Source organism: Ochotona princeps, chromosome 14, assembly GCF_030435755.1.
Source record: "Ochotona princeps isolate mOchPri1 chromosome 14, mOchPri1.hap1, whole genome shotgun sequence".
Taxonomy (NCBI): domain Eukaryota; kingdom Metazoa; phylum Chordata; class Mammalia; order Lagomorpha; family Ochotonidae; genus Ochotona; species Ochotona princeps.
Genome location: NC_080845.1, coordinates 46,010,159 through 46,033,703, shown reverse-complemented (window position 1 = coordinate 46,033,703; position 23,545 = coordinate 46,010,159). Strand labels below are relative to the sequence as shown.

At 43.9% G+C, this 23,545-nt stretch overlaps 1 protein-coding gene across 1 annotated transcript in view; it reads right to left on the bottom strand.

Annotated features, from left to right (window-relative positions):
* Positions 1-13,191: 13,191 nt before the first annotated feature.
* Positions 13,192-23,545, bottom strand: part of BNC2 (basonuclin zinc finger protein 2) — a 432,023-nt gene continuing 421,669 nt past the window's right edge. The window contains exon 8 of the mRNA XM_058672661.1: positions 13,192-15,332. Coding sequence (XP_058528644.1) covers positions 14,672-15,332 — 661 coding nt within the window. The 3' untranslated portion in view covers positions 13,192-14,671. The remainder of the gene's footprint in view (positions 15,333-23,545) is intronic.

Here is a 23,545-nt window from a genome sequence, read left to right as displayed (position 1 = left end):
TCCAGCCATTGTGGCCACTTGGGGAGTGAACCAGAGGATGGAAAATCTTTCTGTATATCTCTCCTTCTTTCTATAGATCTGCCTTTGCAATAAAAATAAATATATATTTTTTTACATGTGGACTACAATCAGCATTCAGAAGAAAGGAAGAATGGTAACGTTTGAATGAATGTTGAAGTCATACAAAGTAATGCAAGTCAGAGAAGTAAAAATGTTGCGGGGATCTATTTGTACAAAACACCCAGCAGTACTTAAATTCAAAGGTACAGAATGTAGAATGATGGAGAAGAGAAGAAAGCAGAATTGGTGCTTCATGGTTACAGAATTTCAGCTGGGAAAGAAAAAATGTTTTAAAAGTGAGTGATGATGACGTCAACACAATAATGTAAATGTCCTTAGTGCCATGAAGACATGCACTTAAACAACGATCACAAGGATAAGTTTTGTAACACGTATATCCAATCAACACCTTAACAAAGAGAATGGAGAAGGAGGAGGGGGAGAAGGAGATGAAGGAGAAAAATGGCAAGAAGTCAACCTATTTCACTTGTCATGAGATCCAAAGTCTTTCTTAAATCCTAAGGGAAATGTTGTCGATACAGTTTCTCTTTTCATTTGAAAGGCAGGGAAACAGAGAGAGGAGGATCTCACCTGCTGGTGCCCTCCCCACGGTTAGCCCCCAGCTGCAAGCCCGGAAGCTGATGCTGGCCTCTACTCAACTACTTGAGCCTTGTTGCCACCCACAGTTTGCACTAGCAGGAATCCTGAAGTCGGAGCTGGAAATCGAACCCAAATACTTGGGTGCGGGACATGGGCACCTGAACTGCTATGCTATGTGCTCACTCTGATAGCTTTTAGCAGATTTTTGAGCTAGGTGGGTTTAGCAGCAAGTTCCAACTGGCCTTCTGTGGGTCATAGTTCCAGCATCAGTGTTGTTTCAGAACTTCTATCAGGCTATTGGAATCAGTCACAGGTGTGGTTGGTGGGGCATCCAGAGAACACTTTACAAATCTGTACTGTGTAGGGACAGCCTCGTGCAAGATGCCCTCAGGGATGCCCAGGAATCTTACAGAAGTTGATTCACACTACGATCTCACAAGGCCCTCCTCTGCTTCATATGGCAGCCTAATTCCAAGCCAGTGCGCTGCCCTGTACTTCCGTGTGGGTCATCACTACTGGGACAGGAGCGGTCGCTCCTGCAGAGTTTTGGCTTCTGTCAGTTCCAGTCCAAATTGCTGCTCCCCTGGTCTAGGTGTGAGGCAGGTGAGTGAGAAAGCCAGGATTTCCTGTCCAGCTAGACCAGAGTGCTTCTGGAGACCTCTTGCATCATGTCTGAGGCTCACTTCGGGTTTGGGATTTCACTAGGGTTAGGTCCTAAGGGCAAAATGACACAGTGCAGGCCTGCAAGTTGTCCTTGGGCTTCCAGTCTTTCCCTCAGCACCTCTCTGGCTGTTTCCAGTTCAGAGCCCTCAGGGCTGAGTGACTTGCATCTTCTGTGGGGGCTTCCGGGTTGTAAGCTGCAGCGAGAACACCTGGCATAGATGGTTGGCGCCGTTGGATCTGCACCTGCTGTGCCTCTTCTCAGGACTGGCTCTGATGTGGGTACTTACCCAAGGTCTCTGCCCAAGCTCTCGGCCCACTCACCCATGTGTCTGCTGGTAAAGATTGAACACCCACTGGACCCCCCAACTCCACACCGTGAGGATGAGAGACACACCCCAGCTTCAAGGTGTTGAGAGCACGACTTCCCTCTGAGACACACTTCCCGGGTGTCACCATGACATGCTGCCTTTGAAAAGGCGGGTCTGTGGGTGAACCTGAAAAAAACATCCTCCTTTCCCCACGCTGTGGAGGAGGCTGGAGTTGTGGAGAGAGACGTATTTTCAAACACACAGGTCTGTGGTTTTTGAAAGAATAGAAGGCATAAAAGCCTAACATCTTGTGCGATTATTTTCTGTTGAAGCCCAATTGATGTACCATCTGAAAATAATCAAAGAAATGTCTTGTTTTCAGCCTGCAAATGACTTTGTGAAACGTTGGGAGGAAATTCTCCACTTAAGGAAGAAAAATAAGAGAAATTGCAATTGAGATCCTTGGGGAAAATAATAGAAGGATGCAAGGAGAATGCTTGAACTTGTTGATGGCCTTTCTACTTGTTGAAAGGAGTACTTCTAAAAACCTGGAAGTGGCTTCATTGTTTCAGATCACCTCACATAGCACATGTCCTGGACCCTGGCAATCTCCAAATTCAATCACTTACAACCCTTTTTGCTTTTGGAGTGCTCCGAAAATTTGAAGTTGCTACAAAAGGCACAGAATTGGATAAAATTACTGAAGCCTTTGATTTTTAGGTGTTTTCCTTTTCCCGCTATACTCAAAAGACAAAGAAACAGAGTGAGACAGACTACATGAGATTTATATCTGCTGGTTCACTCCCCAAATGCCTGCATCAGCCAGGGTTTGCCTGGCTACGCCGGGGACAGGAGCACAATCCCTGTCTCCCACATAGGTGACGGAGGCACAGAAGCCTGAGCTACCACCTGCCGTCTGTCAGGAAGCGCATCTGCAGGGAGCTGGACCGGAAATGGAGCTGGAACTCAGGGATGCTGAGGTGGGATACAGGCAACCCAGGCAGCGTCTTCACTGCTGAGCCAAGCACAGGTCCCTACAAGGTCTGTAGTCTGCTTCTTCCCGCTGAGTTCTCATACTTGGAAGGAATTTGATGTACATTGTTACCCTAGAGAATCACATTATATTGAACTTGAATTTTTTTTAATAACAAGAAGGTGTCGGCCAAGAAAACAAAACTGGACATGAACACTTTGATGAAGAGTGTGGAAGGGCAAAGACCAGGCTAATGACGACCTATGTTGATGGCTCAAAGAAGAAACTGCACCTGAGGACCAACAGGTCTGCTGGCCAGGTAAGACAACGAAAGGCAGGCTGGGGAGGCCATTCTAAGGCCAGTAAGATTAAGTAGCACTGAAAACCTAGGCTCAGGATAAAGACAAACTTCCTGTTGCTTTGGTGGCTAGTGAGGGAACTGGAGTTGCAATAGCATTTCATTAAAACACAAGTCAAATGTTGCTAACATCCAGTGGAGATGACAGGCAGTTTTGCTGTGTGACTTTTGGATTTCTAATGATGCATTTGAGCTTTATTTTTTACAGCTGTCCCTGTTTTGAGTCCTTTTCTTCCTGAAGTTTGATGGTTTCTGGTCACATAACAGCATTTGAAGCAGCATGTCACCTGTCAGGCAGCACATGGCTTCCGATGGTTGAAGCATTCGGGTCCCCACCAGTTCTCTGGAAGGACAGATACCACTGTGAATGGTACAGCAAATTCCCTCAGATATTGGAATGTTGCAGTGCAGGCTCAGGGTGCAAGGGAGAAACCCAACCAAACAGCATTTGCTAACAGCTCAAGGTGGATTCCTGTCGTGAGGCAAAATGCTTGGGGAGTTACTGCATGCCAGCATTGCTGGGTTTGGGGTCAATATGCTGAAATGGGGACTCATTATATTCCTACCACGACAATGCAGTGCAATTAGCCTAACAGTAATTTCCTGCAGCCATATGTTGATCTTTAGGGGAGGGAAGAATCTCTATGCCTAATAGCTCTGAGCTCTGACTGGCATGTTCTGTCATGTAGCACATTTCAGTCAGTCAAGACACTCAATGAGGCAGGACAGCCAGCAGCATGGCGACAGAAAGCTTAGAGCAGGTGGTGTACTTATTGCAGAGAGTTAGGGATTTCTCTTTTTCTTTCTAAGCAGACATACAGGGGAAGGATCAGGGTGAACCAATTTTGTGCAAGGTTCTGTGTCTCTCTTTCTGTTACACACACACACACACACACACACAGTGCAAGGGCCTAGGACACAATCAGTTACGTTTAGGATCCAGAAGGCTTGTGTTCCCATGGGAGACCTAGCAACGTGAACTCGCACTTCTGGGAAATCTCTTCTGTGACCCTTGTTAATCAATACCCCTGTTCATTATACACTTCTGATGAATACAGGTAATGATTAGGTCCTTGGGAGTCAGGTGCCAAAAAGATAACTGTGTCTCCCTGAGGCTCAATAGCTCTTCCCCCAGTATCACTCAGACAGTTCAATATCTCAACCTCAACTCTCTCTCTCTTTCCTACCCCACTGCCACCAAGGCAACCCTCACTCGTCCTTGTGAATAGAGCAGCACTGTCCTCAAACTGGTTTACTGAATTAGTAGCACTAGATCTGCTGTTGTGTTGTCACTGGACCTGGGACAGCAGGCAACTGGCAAAGCTCTTGTGCCTAGGAGGGCTAGTGGCCCAACCACTGGGGCCCCAGGCAGTGTTGATGAGCTTTGTACCCACATCCATCTTCTTAGGTGCCTCTTCAGCAAACATGAGGCTCTGCGTCACTTAAGACAACTTTTTTTTCTTAGAAGAAGGGGCCGCTTGAGGGAGAATTCTTGCCAATTACAGGCATGTTATGACAGATAAAAAGATCATAATTATCCTTGGATTCCCCGCAGGAGTGTGTTAACACAGCCGTGACATTGAATAACCACAGGCCTCAGCAGAGGCTGCTCCCCAATGTTGCTTCACTTCTCATTTCTTTGCCCCTCACCTAAAACCAGCTAAGTGTGCCCAGGAAACCGAGGAAGGAGACCCCACCAAAGCCTGGTGGCCGAAATCCCCAATGTGTTGGGAGGGACTCTCTCCCCCCGCCCCCGCCAGTAATACTGGAAGCTGTATGGCTCATCACTGTGGGCCTGTGAGTTAGGAGCAGGCCAGCCAGAAACCTGGGGCTGGGGGCTTGCTGTGCAGTCTGGGTTACGGGCCAGAGGCAACTGGAGAAGTGGCTGGTACAAGCTAGGGAAACATGGGGCAAGCAGGTTCTGAGGGTGGAGAACAGAAAACACTGGATCAGGATGGAGACTTCAGCCGAAGCTACAGGCTGGCTTCATCTTTTAGCTGGGATTGGGCTAAGAGGTGGCAAGGTGTTCAAGCCTGTTGTGTTTTTATTTGCTTCTTGCCATTGTCCCTCGAACCATATGAGAGGAGGAAATATCAACAAGGATGACATCTTTCCATCTGGTTTTATTTCTGGGTTGTAACAAACACCATCAGCAGAAAACCATTGCCAAGAGAATATAAACTGAAAGGCAGGCATTTAGTCTGAAAAGATATAACCATCATGCTGGTGGCTGCCAGCCATCCCTTTGAAAGGGTGAGCGAGGGAAGAAACTCCAGGCAGGAAGCTAAGGTGCAAGGACACCTATGTTTTTCCTTTAGCCTTGCTGACTTTGGGAGAGCAGTGGCAAAGGAGCTCGGGGAAGACACAGAAATGGCCTCCCGAAAGGGATAGCTGTGGTGTGGGCCAGAGCAGGGCAGCTCCGCTGGGACTGCCTAGACTCTGTGGCTCTTACGTAGCTTTGTTTGGTAATGTTATCTTCCTAGCATATCTACTATGCAATACAGGGTGAGGCAGTTAACTACTGTAAGTGGAGGTGTAACTGGGTGTCTGGTGTCCAAATCCGTTGGAGTTAATGTTTCCCAAATCAAAGAGATTCAGAAGAGATCAGTGACTGATAAATCTTTAATATAAAAATTGTACAAGAATTTTGATACAAATTACAAGAGGTATTTGGACAAAATATGAATAAAATTCCATTTACATCCCCAAACCCTTATGCATTTTATGCAAAAGACAAACTGTCAACAGTTATAGTACAGAAAATACAATAAAAGAAATGGAAAATAAGAAGTTGTAATTACCTTAGACTTCGAGGAAAAGTAAACCCAAAAAGCAAAACAAATGGAGACAAACAAAAAAAACCCTTATTTAAAGTCCATACAGTATTTATGAAGTCACTGACATCGTGGTGATTGGACTGAAGGTAATGCCAGCTGGCCCTGTCCCCTGGCACAGTGACGTGCTTTGTAGCACACATTTTGGTTCTGTATCAGGCTTAGTGGACGAGATGGTCAGATACAGAGGAGGACAACCTGAACCAGGAAACAGCTCCACCCCAAGGCTCTGGGGGAAGAAGAGGACCTATCACTGGGAAAATTTATTTTCCTGAAGATCCTCGTTTTGGCCATTTTTGGCTGTCAAGTACGCAGGTTGAATCAGATGTGTTTGTGGAGACACAGCATGGGGTGTGGGATGAGTGAGAAAGCTCTCTGTTCCCCAGCTGCATGCGAGATTCTGCTAATTCTAAAAGGATTATCTCAGGATCAGGAGAGAGCTGAGAACTTTCCTAGACTCCCAAACTGGCCCTGAACTGCCCTCTTGGAAGAAACAGACAGAAAGCAAGAGCATCCCAGAAAAAAGAGTCCCGGGGGCCCAGGGACCGGCACATCTGCCTCCCTTTAGGCTATCCCCTGGAGTGTGCTGTTGAGTGGGGGGAAACACAGTGCAAAGCCGGGGTGAAAGGTCTCCCAACGAAGGCCTCACCCTGCTGCTCAGCCTTTCTTACCCCGCTGAGCTCCACGTACCCTTTGTGAGCTTCCCTGCACCATGCCTATCCACGCCCCTGCTCTCCAGGCAGAGAATATGGGAAGCTTCTCAGCAGGGCAGTTGTACCAAAGTTTGCACAGGAAAACATGTGTGGCACATGGTATCAATCCTAGATTGGCCTATCGGGTGAAAACATAATACCAGAACAACTCATTCACGTAACTCACGTTAGGTAAACCCTGCACAGGGTAGAATACATACAGCATTCCATAGCTAGCAAGAACAGGGTGAAGGAGGACATGGTTCTCCCTTCTTCCAAAAATGATGATGATGATGGTCTCGAGAGGGGTGGGTAAGATAAGAAGAGCAGAGAAGGAAGCAAGAGAACAGCCAAGTCAGGAGGTCGAAAGGGCAATGAGAGGGATGGATTGCGCTGTACAAAGACATGCAAAAGCACTCCAAATCGAGTACTAGACGAAAACAAATAAACAGTCAGCCTTGGTTTATGCATCTCAAGTGAACCTATTAACTCCACACATTGTGTGTGAGTTCAAGAGCATCGGGCCTCCTGAATCAATGCCGCTCTCTGCAGCACTGAGTCGGGGCTGGGTTGCGGGGCCCTTGTCTCTGAGCCTGGAACAGGCACACAGCCTGTTCTCCTCACAGGGGCACTCCTGAGAGAGCTGAAGTCTTCTCTCCCCTCTTTTGGAAAACATTTCCAGGGCAGATGAGTGGTGCTCTCAACGCCCAGGGTCTCCCCAGAGTCACCTCCCAGTCCTTGCATTCCACAACAGGAGTGGGCAGAGCCAGTTAATAATGGATGGGCTTGCATTATCTCAGCATCACAGCTGGCAAAGGAAGCCTGAGAAAATCTCGGATTAGCTCTCTCTTGCTCTCTCTCGTCAAGAAATATACTTTTGTCTTATCTACATTTTCATCTTGGTTAAAATACTTTTTTTCTGTTCTTTCTTTTAGGTATTTTTTAAAGCAAAACAAAGGGCTTTTAAAAAAGACCTTAGAAATGTCTTTAGGCATCCTTGCAATTTAGAATGAAGAGGAAAAAGCCACTATCAGTCGGCAAAATTTGTGCAATTTTGGCATTTGAGTTTTCAAAGGGAGGACCCTGTTATTTTTCAAGTGATTGTAATATATAATCAGGGAAACTTAAAAAACATCAAGCCAATTGACTGCCTTTTCTCTGACCCAAGAGTCTTTGTTCAAAGTGCTTTCCTTGCCAGTCCTCAGATTGGTTCATGGTATTACACGGATTTGTCTACACACACCTGCTACGCTGCTTACAACAGCTGCTGCTTTTCCTTCCTTGCAAAAGTTCACATCAACATGATACCTGCACGGGTCATATTTGCTTGGCTAATATCTCATTTGAAATGTGACTGCAATGGGGGCCAACTATCTTCTGTAAAACCTGATGCCTGTGTCCTATTTGCTTAGTCATGAGTCACTTTCCAGTACATAAGAATAACAGTTACTAAGGGCGCACTGTAAGCGCTCAAGGTAGTTTGGAATCTCTCTTTTTCACATATTACTTCCTCTATGCCTTTGATTTTGTAAAACACACTCTACTTGTGCTATACTTACCAAAATTCTCCCAAGTGAAGAATCTGCTTTTAATATGCAGGGTACTCATTGTTTTTAAGACTAAGTCCAAAATCCCAGCATCTTCCCCAACCCCAAAGATTGTCAATCAAGTTTGACACAATAAAGGTCAGTTTCTCAAGTTACTCTGTGGATCTCAAGGCTGTCACTGAAAGATACATGTAATGGTTTGGAAAAATGGTTGACACGAAAGATTAAAAATATCCTGACCACCACCCATGACCAATGTGTGAAGAACAACATGTACTTTTTGAAGGAACCACACTATCCTTACAGAACATGATGTCATCTAGTCTTACTTGTGCCACTGACTTATAGGAAAATTTGCTCTAACTCTAGGGCAGCCCCCAGTGCTGACAAAATGGATGGGAATGGAACTGCAATAATTGAGTTTCCAAAAACAAAAGGGATAGCATCATAGACAGCATCTCTCCACTGCCACTTTAATAGCCATTATGCTACTGTCTACCTAATACTGGAGAGGGTACTCAGGGCAGCTGTGAACTTCTGGAAGATATGAGGTGTGTGCATGCACTTATGTGTCGGTAGGAAAAACAGTGAAGGAGAAAGGGAGGGGATAGACAGGGAGAAGTGGAGGGAGACTGATAGTGAATGTGTGTGTACATCAGGGAACTTGGTGGGAAAGCCTGGCCCTGGTACTCAATTTCCCCCTTCACAAGGGATAAACAGGCAATTACGCATCCTTTTATATTTGATGGCCAAGTGCTGAAGTGGAAAGCACACTATTAGCCAGTGTCCCTTCAGGGCCAGGCAGTAAGTAGCCGGGAGAGCTGGGACTGCAGAAGAGGGTGTTGTCTGCTGTTAGTGTGACAGTCTTGTCAGCAGCGTTCACATTACTGCAAGGTAATAAAGTGACAAGGAAGTTATTAGAAAGATATGAGGTGAAATTGAACTGAAGCTTCTTGCTGCTCAGCCCTGATTTTTCCTCTCCTCTGTTGTAATGGCCCACGATTTGTTACAAGCCAAGCCTTGTCTTGATACCCTATAGAAGAAAGATATTTTTTTCCCCTGCAGTAAAGGTCAAATGAATTTACAACAACCCTTTAAAGGAGAAGAATAAAGATAGTTTTATGACAACTATAGCATGTTGCTTCAAAGATATATATAGCATTATAATGAACAATAATGCTGATCCAATTCAGTGTACTTGTAAAAACGCTTGTTTTTTTTAACCCTCTGTTATTAGGTATTTGGATTTTTAAAAATAAATGCCAGAGAGACAGCGTTAGGCATCCAGTTATTGCCATATGACTTTAGAAGTCATTTTGTGTGAGACGTGGGAAGAATGAGGATGAGGAAAGGAACCAGGAAGGATGGGTATTTGGGCACAAGTGATGACACATAGTTCTCAGGCTGCTGGTGCAGCTGGACCAACACCTACCATTTGGAAATTACCATTTATGGTGAACAGCTGTCCCACCAGAGGAAACACGAAATGAGACCAGGACAGATCAAATGTGGCCTTGAAAGTAAAATGAGCAAGGTTCCTGCTCATGGTTTAGCTCTGAGGGAGAACAGGAAGGCAGAAGTGGCTGCGGTACCCTCTAGGATAGGGAGTAAGCTCCCATTCTGGTCAGGAGATCTTGGTGAGTTGTTTGGTTATAGTGGCAAGTAACAGTAGTACAGGACAGAGCAAAGGGTATAGGCAGGTGTCACCCACATCCACTCCACTTGCTGCCAACCTGAGAACTGGTTTCAGTAACTTGGGGACCCCTTGTAGTGCTTTTGCTCCCCCAGGGACTCCAGCTTTGCATCCCACTTGAAAACCAAACAAAAGCAAATGGAACATCCCTAACTGCTCCTGGCCCCAGGGGAACTTCAGTAATTCCATGTGGCCCATGTGGCATGCTTTCTTCCTCCTCCTTTCCTCAGTGGCCTTCAACAATTCACCTGCTCCCAGGCCACTGTGCCAGTCACTGCCTGGGGGTGCTCTTGCCCACTGTCAAGCAGAGCCTTGCCGGACAGTCTCTGGGACAAGACACTTCAGGATATTCACAGTATCCTTTATGGGCTTCCCTCAACTCAGGACAGGTACCAACCCTCTCCCTAATTTCACCCCTCTTATGGGGAAACCTCCTTGATGCCTCCAGTCTTTTAGACACCTGCCTTTAATTGCCTATCTTATTCTTTCCTTCTGAAAAAGGAAGGCATGGGAAAAGCAAAAAGAGTTAAATATTCTAAGTTTGGAAGATTGAGTGATAAAAAACAAACACTGCTTATCGTCACTGAAAAGAAACTTTTAAGGGCATAAACATAGGACAAAGGCAAGCTTCTTTTGGATGATTTGGGTCTTTCTGATAGCAGGTGTAGTGTGTCTCACCACCACTGGATTTTGTTTACTCAGTGAGTCAGTCTAGCTCAATGCTAACAGAGCTAACACAAGTTAAGACTGCTCATGTCTAGCCGATAGCAGCCAGGGCATCTCCATCTGCTTTTCTGCCTCCTTGTGTTTCACTTGCCAAGGGCCCCTGTTCTCATTTGCCTGGCATCCATGTGAAGCATATAGAGACGAAGGGGGAAAAGGTCACATGTTATCCGTGAGAAATGCGGAAGTCTTCGCAATAGCCCATTGCTCATTCTTCAAAGCTCTCCCTGCCACTCCCCATGGCAAGGTCATATACTAATTGGACTCTAACCAGCCTTTCTTCTCTTACCGGACTGCCATGCAGATTCATGACCAAAGAATCACCATTACAAAGTGCCATCATGCTGAAAGTATTGTTGTCTAGTGAAATGTTTGTCATGTGGAGAAGGAAAACATGAACTCATTTAAACCTTATAATAGGCATCGGGCTGAACAGGGGAGCTACACTAAGGCCTATAATCATCACATTTGGGTTGACTGATTTTAATAAAATTAATAGCAGAACAGGCAATGTCAAGCTTTTTATAACATTTGTAAAACCCAATGACTTATCTTTCTATGCTGTTTTCTTGCTCACTTTCTATCTCCCATCCCTACTCCACGGCATTCAGGTATTCCTGGAAGTGGCCTGAGTGTTTTGTTATTTATAATACCTAATTCAAAATGATCCGAACAGTGAGTTTCAGCATCAGGTCAGAGCCCAGGACCAGCAACACTGCCTAATGGTGTACCTGTGAGAAAACTGACTAAAATCAATCGAATGGGAAAAAGCTTCTGGGATGAAAATCTGCATCAAGATTAACAGGGAGGCTGCTTAGAGAGGAACTGTTGCAGGCAACTCCTGTGGGAATAAAAAGAATAAATGAGTAGCAATGGACAAAGAGGAAGAGCCCAGTGATAAACACGTTGATCTCTTTGTCCCTCCTGTTTGCATACATGGCTGGACCCTTGCACCTTAAGCAGACCTGGAGTCAGGTTAAAGCTAGCCAGCACACAGGTGCGCTCACAAAATCTAGCACAACTCTGTGGTCAGATTTAATACTTAATGATTCACGTCTCGACTGCTACCTCCCTCCACTACCACTGTTCCCTTGAAGGAGATACATGGGCTTTTCACTGGCAAACGCTTTCTACTCAGTTAGAAGGCCACCACCACCATGGGGTACTTGAGGCACCAGAGTAGTACCAAGTAAAGGGGATACTCAAAGTCAGTATCTGGCAACACAGGTGAAGCTAGCAAGCAAACAAGGGGAGTTCTAGGATCTCATCTCCTGGCTATCCGAACCCCAGACACCTGCTCGAGGCAAGCTGCTTCTGCTGACATAACCTGACAGTGATACCATTCACTCACTTGAAATTATGTGACACAGACTACGCGCTGATTCTGTATACAATGAGTCCCAAAATCTCAAGTCAGGGTGTGACTTTTAAAAAATTGTTGAAATGGAAATGTGTAAGTTCATAAGGCTAGGTGTGATTCAGCCTACACACATTCCAAAAGCCAGAGATTTCCAAAAGCTTTTGTCAGGCTCCTGAAAACACGTTTCCACCCTTTTTGACTCTCATCATTTGGTTCATGGGGCCACAGCGCAACAGAGAGAATGCTAAGAGGACCAAAAATGTTTGCAAACAAATTTTCATTATTTCTAGTTCAACCTTTCACAAACATACTGTACAGAGTCTCATATGGTATAAAACAAAGGAAAACATCTCTGTCTATTCAACTGAACACAACACCAAAATAAAGCAAGTATGACTTTGGGGAATTCAAAAGTTCAAGGAAACAAATATGGTTATTACTAATTCCTCAGCTTTTTACAGTAAACATTTGTCATTTGACAGCCATAGTGTTTGATGTAGTTTCTTTTGTACTGCAAATACTTTTGGTCTCTCCTCACCGTAGAACAAATGAATTCAATGAACCCCATCGCATCCTCTGGAGGAGGTGAAAAGATAAAGCTTTCACACATAGAATCTAGCTTATCTTCAAAAATCTACTGTTTCTGAACATCTCACAAATAAAAATACTGAATTCCCAACTAATGATGCTTATTTTTGGACACAATAAATACTGTGAGGTACAACAAATCCAACAGGCAAAGTCAAAACAACAGAAATGTAGCAACAGTTTCCTTTGGCAAATTTAACGGAAGTGAATGCTGATGTGTAAAACGGAGAAAATAATTACAAAACATACGAAAAATGGATACAACATGAAAACTTGAAGGGCGATTTCTAACTTTTAGTCTGGTGAGAGAAATGTTGAGGCCATTTAAATGCAGAAAAGAAATACATTCTCTTTAAATTAATGTGTACTGTTCTACAATGTATTTGTTGTTGATCTTTCCTATCCGTCCCCACTCCCCGAAAGGAAAGAAAAAAAAAAAGACAACAAAACATAGTGTGCAAAGCACACCCTAATGGTTTTGGCTGCAAACTGAACTTGAGTAAATATCATCATTTAGTCAGAATGTTGTGGTAGCCGAGGCTGCCGATGTGGTTAACCAGCTCAGGCAACATATGTAAACATCGGAAACAAAACACAACACAACAAGAAAGCTTTGCAGAAGTCTCCCCCTCGATCTCCCTCTCATTGCTTGGTTTCAGGCTTGCTTTCATTTCTCTCTGACAAATCGTGTGGGGAAACACAAAACACCATCAACAGTGAGGGATCCTGTGCTAGACCCCCTCCCCCTCCCCACCCGCTCTCTGGGCTTCTCAGAAAGAAGAGTCGCTCAGTTCAAGTTCAGCATACATTTTCACGCTGCCCAGCATCGCTGCTGCTGCTGCTACACGTCTTTTGATGTTGATGCAACAGGCCTGTGTCGTAGCACTCCTGCAGACTGTGCTGCACATCAGACAGCCACACCAGACACCTGCCTAGCTCACACTATTTCCTGCTTTGTGAGGAGTAAAGGCTAGGGTCTTGGAAATTGAGTATTCAACTCTTCGACTGCATTCAGCTTTGTCCCATAGTGAATAATTTGGGCTTTTACATCCTGAAATATGATCTTGCCTCTAAAGAACAAATGCCTTGCCTGTTTCACACCACTTAATTTTGCTTTCCTTTTATGTAACTGAACATATAAGCAAGAAGGATACAATGTTGATTCTAATAACATTCAGCACTTGAAAGAATCACCAAGTGTTTTTTTGTCAAAGCGGTTTTCTGGTGGCCGGCAAATGGGCCTGTGGTTATGTTGAGTGACTAACTGTATTTTCTTTTCTGGAAACTTGTGCAAAGTTGGCAGTTTTGTGTTAACACTAATACTTCTGTTTGGCATTTGTGCCCTATACTGACCAGACCATTTTTATACAAGTGAATTTTCTTTTAAAAAGACACTTACTGAAGTATGGCAATAGTTTAAGGATTAAAAAAAGAAGCATGGATATTACACATCCCCTTGTAGTGTATGAAAAAAGTGCATGACTGGGTTTATGTACTAGTACAGGACATTTTAAAAAATTAGATCTGTGCCGTGAAGCATGCCAGCACCTCTTTATCACTACAGCTAACAGGTAGTAAAAACAAGACCATGTTTTCTTTTAAAAAAATGTGCATTAATGCTAACTTAAATGGATAGAACTAGCCAGCAAACTATGTTTCCTGCATATCTAACAGCTGGATGTAACTGTAAAAATTAAAAGAGTTAAACAACCATCAATACAATTGTTTTACATCATTGGCCTCTGAAGGCTAAATATTTACAGGTGAATCTGCCATGCTTTAGTTGAAGATTCTCTCGAAACCTTAAAAGTTCACAAAAGACAACTATAAGAAGTTCCTTTTTGTTTCTGGTTTTTTTTTCCCTTTTATTTTTGCAGGCAACAGTCATGGGTACAACAAATTGTCTCTTTGGAGAAGACCAAGAATGAATCTCTCAAAAAGGGGGCTAGTTACACACTCGTGTGTGTGTGTTTGTGTGTGTTTAAAGGGGCATTCTATTCTTTACCCCCAAATTCAAGTCCCTACCCTTCCCAAAAACTATAAAGGAAAAAAAAATTAAAAGCACCTAGTGTTTCTCTTTTTCATCTAAACAAGTAGGGGTGTGTATGTATGTGTGTGTATGTGTGTGCATGCGAACACCAAGGTGTACACATGTGCACACACACACACCACACCACACATGCACCCAAGTATGGAAGTGCACACTGACTCTGGCAGTTCCAACACAGAGGCCATCTGGTGAGAGCTGGCATTGGGAGTGTCCATCCTGGGACTAATCTACGGAAGCGAAGGGGATGTTTTTGTGGAGATTGGGGTTCTGACTGTGCCTGTTGCGGCTTCGCACGGAGGAGAACATCATATTGCAACCCGGGACTTTGCACCTGTGCATTTCTCGCAGATGCACAGTTTTGTAGTGCACCCGCAGGGTCCCCTTGTTGCTGTACATTTTGTGGCAGATGTTGCACATGATCCCACCGTTGCTCCCAGCCAAACTGCTGAACATGAGAGATCCGGAAACTTCAGCCCCTAGGCCGCCAGGGAGGGCAGGGGGCTCAGCCTTGTGGGCCGACTCCCCACTGTCGCTCGCCCCATCAATGTCGTCCAGAAGAATCCCCTCGTCGCTGCCTGCGTCGGATTCCCGGGAGGAATGGATGCTGCTGCTGGACTGCAGGCTGGACGTGGTGCTCAGGTCCAGGACCATGTAGTCCTCCGCCACGCCTCTCCCGTACCCGTTCAGGTGGGAGTCTTCAGTCCCTGCGGGAGAGGAGGCGTCTTCCCTGACGTCAAGCCCCATGGGGTGCTGCGCCCCATAGATCTTCACCAAAAATTCATCCCGGAGGTCCTTGCTAAGAGAGGGCTGGGAGGAGTCCAGGCCCATGTCGTCGAGTTCTTTGGTCAACAGTTTCCGATGCAGATTTATGTTGGCACTGTGTCTAGGAAAACAAGAGGGAAAGGGGTGGGGTGGGGGGGTGGAGAGGCCGTGCACAGGGAGTGGGGAGGGGTGAGAAAAAAAGGAGAGCATTTTAAAATGGATTCGGTTTGCTTGCACGAGGCAGCAAATAAGCACATTCACTGCTAATTATACCATTATAAAAGCAGGCATTTCCCCACATCCTCAGGATTTGGGCTAAGTGATTGGTGATGGGAGGTGTAATAAGCGGGGGAGGGGGGCAGGGGAACTCTCCATCAATGTATTTTTTTTAGAGCAAAATTCTTCAATGGCAGGAAGTATGCAAGCCCATGCACCCCTCCCTCAGTGACTGTTGCAGCGTGCTGCACGGCAGCTGAAGCTGCCGGGGATCCTGTCACAGAGACAGCGAATGAGCATCAAATAGGATCCATCAGGGCTGGGAACTGGTCTTTCTTTTCAACACAGAAGAGTCTTAATTTACCTAAAACGCAAATCTCCTCCCCACGCCTCTTAAAATACAGCAAACACTGTATTTAGAATAGAAAGGATACAGTTGTTAAGCAATCCAGATAACTACTTTAACTTTCAAAAATCTTCCCTTTCCATTCCTTCTATGTTAAATCTTTAGGTAGGAAAAATGTCAACTTCACAGGTTAACAATTAGACATGGACTCAAAGATCGCCCTTAGCAACACAAGTGCCTCCTCTCAGGATTGGGGATCCCAGGTAAGTCAGATAGCAAAATAGACTTATTTTTCAGGAGTTTTTGCTTTTTAGTGTTAAAAAATGTTCTGAGTGTTTCTACTTTAAATTATAATTCTTTACAACAAAACGTGAAAAAGAAGCCGCCCAACCCATTAAAAAGTTACACTAAACAATAAGAAAAAACAGCAAATGGGACAAAAATTAAGATACACTACAGTAGCAAACAAAAAAATCAGACACAGCGTTAACACACGGTCTTTCTATTTTAATAAATGGAAATTGAACTTCTTAGACAAGCAAAACTTTTACTCTGCCGTGTGCTTTCCTGTGCTAAGGGAAAAAAAAAAAACAGTTTGTCCCAGAGTATCTGAGCATCCACAGGGCCATGGGGATTTCCAAAGCTTGCTACATTGCCATCTAGTTGAAACATTGTATTTCCATCCCCAGTTTAGTTTTACAGTGCCCTTGGGCATATACCTCTCTCCACCTGCAGAGGTTTCCATGTTTGACAAGTACCTAAATTGAACACTGCCCTTCCAATCAACAAATATTCCAATAGGAAATGCTCCTCGATCCTGGTGGAAACCCCACACTTTGGAGAAGGAATCATTATCAGAGAAATGATCCATGTGACCAGTAGAAGGTTCTACAGGCCTCTTGGTAATGATTCAAAAGCACGCAAGATCCAAATGAGCCGCCGCTCACATGGGTGGCAAGCAGGCTAGGATTCCCTGACGGTGGTCGAGAGGTATGTGCCTCGGAGACAAGCAAGGTGGCACCGGCTGCTCCACCTTGCCACACAGGACAATAGAAAGTACTCAGGTTTCCCAGGCAGAGGGCAGCACCCCCTCCAGGCTGCTCTCGGGAAGGCTGCGCTTACCTTGTGATAATAAGATCAGCTTTCTAATCTTTTGCTAAATCGATCACAAAAGAAAGCAAGAATGAGAGACAGAGAGAGAGAGAGAGAGAGAGAGAAAGGAGAGAGAGAGAGAAAACAAATTCACATTCTAGACATCTGGATTTTCTTTAAAAAAAAAAAACTTAAACAATAAAATAGGGATTTCAAATGTTCTGATCACAAAATCATTTTCTGTCATGAGCGATCATCCCATATGCTATCCTGATGATTTTCAGATCAGCCGTGTAATCCAAAAATCATAAATCAAATTAAGGTACATCAAATGCACAGCAGCAGCAGTGGCATCCATAAATGAGTTCTAAACAGATGCATGCAGTATGTGGGAATGTGAGTGATCCCGGCCCCTGCCCCGCCACAGTTACTCCCTGTTTCCGTGGTGTCAGATGGCAGATGGGTCCTAGTGCAGGTTGCTAAGCAGAGTGCAGGAAACGCCTACTGGGAAGCCTTCTGACATGTGGGTATGACACCAGGTTATTACAAGAATGTGCAAATAGAGCTACACATGTATCCTTACTCTATGGATACAACAGTCTGCCAACTACAGGCAGTCCAGGAAATCCTATTCCCCTACGGATGATTTTTCATGCCCTCGCCTTTCTTAATTTCACAAACACCCATTGGGTGATGACTACGATCTAGAACTCCGTGTTGTTTCTCACACATCTGCAGTTACCACTTCCTAGGCTCACTGCTGAGAAAACAGCAGTCAGACACACTGAATAAGCAATATTCACGTTGATAAAAGGACACACTGCTCACCCACATGGACACATCTTGCCTGAGAGGACTTGTGTGAAATTACACATCTTCACCGATCTGTTACCAGGAAGAGATTTTTTCCCCCTTCATTTCTCACTTGCAGTAGGAGAAATCTGTAATCTAATTAGATGATGTACCAATCCTCAATATCTGTCAACCAAATGATGTGCAGAAATGTGTAGACTAGCTCTGGTACTCTGCTCAACAGTGTCCCTTTTCCGCTGTCAGCAGTACTGTTGGCCTCTGCTAATATAATTACATTGACTTTTATTCAATTAAGTGCCATCCCTCGCTTTGGAAAAAAAAAGCTACTTTATCAATTGATTCAGGTGTAATGCAATAATAAAGATGAACTCATGGCAGTACATTAGCTCTGCTGTTCATAACTTCAGTATGCGGGTTCATTCATGGTAGTCGATTTCCATTATGCAACCACAGTTCAAGAGAAATTGATTCTTTTATGTTCATTTCTTAATCTATTTCATTTCTGTTTAATAATCCTCCTAAATGCCATATGCAAATCATTCGAAGTAGGAATGGGAAGAATGAGCTGTGGAAAATCTGCTGGTTCACTCTCATGACAAATGGACACACACAGAGATTTTCTACACCTGATCATAGCCAAAAGGCCGAGAAGCAATACATAGATTTCCCAACAAACGTGCACAGTTTAGGATGCGAAGAACAAACAAGACAGAGGGAAAGATGACCAACTGAAATTATTCCTGTCCCTCTGGAGGTTAGGGGTCAGCCGCCACGGAATGGACAAAAGACAGCACTTGATTTCAACCAAGACTTACTGTAGGGCTCTGGAATCAGTTAATCAAAACCATCAGCTGTAATTAAAAAAAAAACTGTCCCTAAGAGCTGTAGGGCCCTAAGGCTCCAAGGACCTAGAGTTATCCTTTGCAGGTACAGTACAAGTCTATTTGGATCAGCAAATCTAAAGCAGAGGAAAGAAACAGAAAAAGAACTCTGATCTACTCATGTTCTGAAAAGAGGATTCTGAAGTAGGAGGAGGCCAGTGAGTGCTAAGAAAAGGAGGGCTCCCCAGCGCAGGAAGCGGGTTTCTATAAGTGGAAAAACGAATCCGTGAAGGAGGCAGTTGAATTCTTCCAGGATAGAGATGAGAGAAGTTAGAACAGTCATTAACAAACATCTAGACCAGAGTCAGAACTTGTAATATTCTGCAAGATCATAAACATCATGGAAGCTGTTTTTCCTTGCTCTTGACAGGTGCACCATACAGATCTGTGGAGGTCAATTTCTCTTAGGGAAACATCTTCAAATGACTGGAGCTGAGAGAGAAAATGAGTGTGCCAGCAGAAAAGATAAAGATCTGGCCCTAATATATACTGCAGGTACCCAGCAAGACAATGGCCCCAAATTCAGCCCGAGAGGTCACTTTTAAGAACACAAATGAAATCTTAGAGATTTTGCACATGTAGGACACTGTGCATCCAGCAGACAATTTGAAGTCCCTTTATTTGGTTTTAAGCAATAATATGCATTCTTGCAAAAGTTTTTTTTCCCCAAAATATACTAAAGGGAAGAAGGCAATAGTGCTCAGGTGGAAAGAAAGGGTGGTACAATATTTAAGAAGACTGTCGTGACAAAGCAAACAGTCACTCCGACAAGATTCCTCACACACCTGTTGGGGTGTAAGGAGGTGTGAGGAGCAGGGCCATGCTACCAGTTAGTGCATGGAAAAGCCCTGTTAACTCAGGCTATCCTTGCAATCCTAAGTGTTTTCTCTGAACTTCTAGGCTTTGCAAACCAGGAATTTGCTAAGATCACCCTCAAAAGCAGAGTCACAAAGCTTTGGGCTGGGGGGAGGAGAGCATCAAATCAGATTTCTTCTTTCTTCTTTGAGATACTGACAGTACTCCCAGTACTCCAACTACCAGTCTTCTCCTGTGCCTTTGATGAAAACTTTATCATGCAACCACATTAGGCAGGAAATTCATTGGATGCAGCCAAGTAAATGGAAATAGTCTTTTGGGCCAGAAAGCCCTGGGACTTTTCTTTTCTCAAGTCTCCCACTCCCATTTGTCCAAACACCCAGTTCTGCTTCATGCCATGTTTAGCACATCAAAACTAAAATGAAAAGCATAAACATTATTTAAAAGGAAAGGTTTCAAGTTTGGCTTTGGAATTGTTTGTTTTTTAAAAGAGAATGTCTGTTTAAAACAGTTAAATACTGTTTGGTTTAAAAGAAAAACTCTCATGACAAAATCAGAAAATGCAGACGGCGGCCGTCAGAAGCTGAGGACTGTGGCATAGCCATAGGTTCCACTAAATCCCTGACTTCCGGCAACTACGTGTGAGCCATTTTAAACCTGAAGTCACAAAACATGTGTGATGATGGATAACAATGGCTCAGGTGAAAGGGAACTGTACCTCCACTTTGAATGGTTTTTCCCTTTTGTTTCCAGCACAGTTCTGTCACTCAACACATGCATTTGCAATTCTTCAAATTACACTGTCCAGATTGTTCCTGGTGATATATGCCTACTGTGTGTGTGTGTGTGTGTGTGTGTGTGTGTGCGCGCGCGCGTGCGTGTACAGGCATCCATCTGTGTCCTCAGGGTATGGGTTCCAGGCCCCTGCCTGACAAGGACAGCAACCCTCAGCTGCTCAGGTCCTGGAGGCCACGCTGCCTAGTGTTTGCACACAACCTCCCAGAGCCCCTGTGATACCTGATGTCATGTCAATGCTGGGTCAATGCTTATTAGATTGCCACAGGGAGAAAAAGTTTGTCCCTGTCCAGTATAGATCCCATTTTTCTCTCCTGAATCTGTGCAATCTGCTGTCCCTTGAGTCTGTGGCTGAGGAACGTGGGGTGATGGACAGCTGTCTGTGTACAGGGATCTTCACAACAGTCATGAAGATGCGTGTGATGAAAACCTATCAAGGACTTTAATATTTTGTCTTCACATACACTTATCTTTTAACTGCATTTCCATACACATTTTTTGAAGTGCCTTAATTTACAGGAAGAGGGAGAGAGAAATAAATTTGTGTTCAGTCTGGTTCAGCCCAGTTTTCTTCTGGGTATACTGTGAAATCCTGGGTGTCCTGGGGGATTACTGAGTCAATACTACTGCTGTTTGACAGAAATGCCAACTGGCTACTCAAATCCACAAGAGTAACAACCTGTAACCTCTGTCCCTTGCTAGTGTTCTTCCGATCTGGATTATTATGATTCTATCTCTGGTACTCCTTTCTGCAATCCCAAACACTAATGGCAGGATGCTAATTGCTCTGAGTATTAAACAGCACCGTGACAATAGACACTTCTGCAAAATGAGTCCTTGTCCTGCGGGTTACTGTTCGAAGATTCCCTCCAGGAGATTTGAAAACCACATAAAATTCTAGTGGCTAAGGCTCAAAAAGCCTCCCCTCCCGAAAATAAAGAAATATACTTTCAAGGCACAAGATAAAGGCTAAGCAAATCCCTGCAAATTAAAAGTAGGAAATTCAGTCATTTCAATCCCTTTCAATATCAAATAAATCATCCATACTGGTCACGCAGACAGCTCCCTCTACATTCAAATTATTCACTTGAAGATAAGCTCCCACCAAATTCTTCAGGGGTTTAGTTAATTTACTGCACAGATACGGCATGTCTGTTGTAATAACAGGTAGGATGTATTGGGGTCGACTATTTATCAGAATTAGACTTCTTTTCTTGATTCACAGTGAATTATGCTGCCTACACGACTCCCCTCTCTCAGAGCCTGCCATCCCCTATTGCCCCTAATGTGGCAGGCAAACAAAATTGACAGTCTCATCTTGTCAACAAGGGGCGATCCTCCTGAGAAGCCATTTAACTTTGCAGAGGAAGCAATGTATTAATGTGCTTGTCCCAGGAATGTTAATCATCTTCAAGCTTCTGATCTAACTTTGACGTGAGCGAAATCACCAAATTTGTTTACTAAATGAATCGTAATATGCTAATAAGAAAGCATGACATATATGGAAAAGCCAAACAGATGGTTTGTTTACTCCACTTTGCAACTTTATAAATGTTGTAACTCTGAAGATGTTAGTGAGAATTATTGGTTTGCTGGCAGAGGCAAATGTGTCTTTCGCATACTAAATCTGGCGCTACAGTTAGAAAACAATTTGTCATTGCAGTGGAATGCATAAAAAATGTTAATGTAGGGATGGCATTTAGGAAGGCAGATTGGTAGACAGAAAATGTGCACGCTGAATGCTCCGGTTAAGTGCGGAATTGATATCCCACAGCCCTGTTCCCTAACCATTTTACTTTTCAGTTGTATCTGCTGCATGGAGGCTTCTCAGGCGTGCTGATTATTCTGTAGGTACCTGTTGCACTGCAATGTGAGACGAGTGTTACACTGTGAATAGGATTATGTTTTCACAGCACTTGGAATTTTCTCAATCAGGCAGCTCACTTGGTGCTCCACTTACTACTATTGTTAGGCAATGAAAAGCAAAGTCTGGCATCTTTGAAGGATTTAAGGCAAATAAATCTGAGCTATGATTTTGAATGTTCTATTCATCACGGATGAGCTAACCCTCAAGGCTACCACCCTTTGTTTTATAGTCTGAATTAAGTAAAGAGTTTGGAAGATGTATCTCCAAAATAATAGGAATGAATTTCTCTCTGCATATTCAGATTTATCTACCATTTCAAAATGTGTGTAACACAGAGCATCAATCTCTTCCTGAGACTGCTTTCGAGAGCATTCCTGCAAGTACTTTCTAAGGAGAAAAAAAATTTTCAGAAGGATTTTATGTCACTAAGACAGTTAATTTATGGCCTTCTTCAAAGATGACATTAGGGATGTCTGCATTCCCCAAGCAAGGAGACAGTATTTGGTAAGAAAAAAAATCAGTAGTATTATTTTGCTCTGTTCTTGGGCAGAATTGTGGAAAATGAAACTGCTGAAGGTACTTTAGAATGAGCAGAATTGAATCTACATCTTTAATGTTGACAAAACTACTAGCTGAAACCTGAGAACTTCAGGTAGCCAACTGGCAGTGCACCCGTGTTACTAACAGTCTCAATTTTCACAAATATTCCTATGAGTTCTGTGAAGTTCTATGTACGCACTGGTCTGGTTGGAAGTAGAATTTTGGTATGGACGAGGTGCTCATTTCCCTTGGATGTGATCAGCCCCTCCTGACATCCTGTTGATGTATGTTGAGACTAGTGCTAATGGTGTGGGCTTTCTGGGGTCTCACCATATAGTGCTGAAATTTCTACCCATCTGCAGCAGAGAAATGAGAGCAAAGTGAGCTCAGGAAACCACCGAGTTGCTGCTCGAGGACCACTTTGGAGCTAGAAACATTAGCAGCCGTCCCGCCTGGCGCTTATATCTCATTTGAAACATCTCCTCATTTCTGACCAACAAAGAAAATTTCAATAAAGTACTTTTACTGGTTTAACAACAGTGAGCTCCTGGGATTGTCAAAGTGCTAAGCCTTTTCCAAGGAGAGAAGAAATCAGCAGCTCAAATATAATTAACCTTCCATTCTCAATGCAAACTGCCACGCACAGGAGCCCTGCAGTCTATTAGCGAAGTTATAATGGCCAACAGGCAGAAGCAAAATTGGTCAAAAAGTTGGCTGCTGCTGTCATATTTTTGGAATTATGATTAATGGCACTAATAATGTGGATGATTACTGATATGTGTATCTCCAGCAGTTTATCATATTGCTCTGGCTGCCTACGTCCACAATAAACAGGATGCTATCATTTACCTCTTTATTGAAGGCAATCCTTCTCTTGAAGGAGCATATTCTAATTACTTCGTAATGTTTTATGTCTTAAACATCTTGCAGCTCTGGACCTTGCCAACTGTTTCGTGTCTACCATTGAT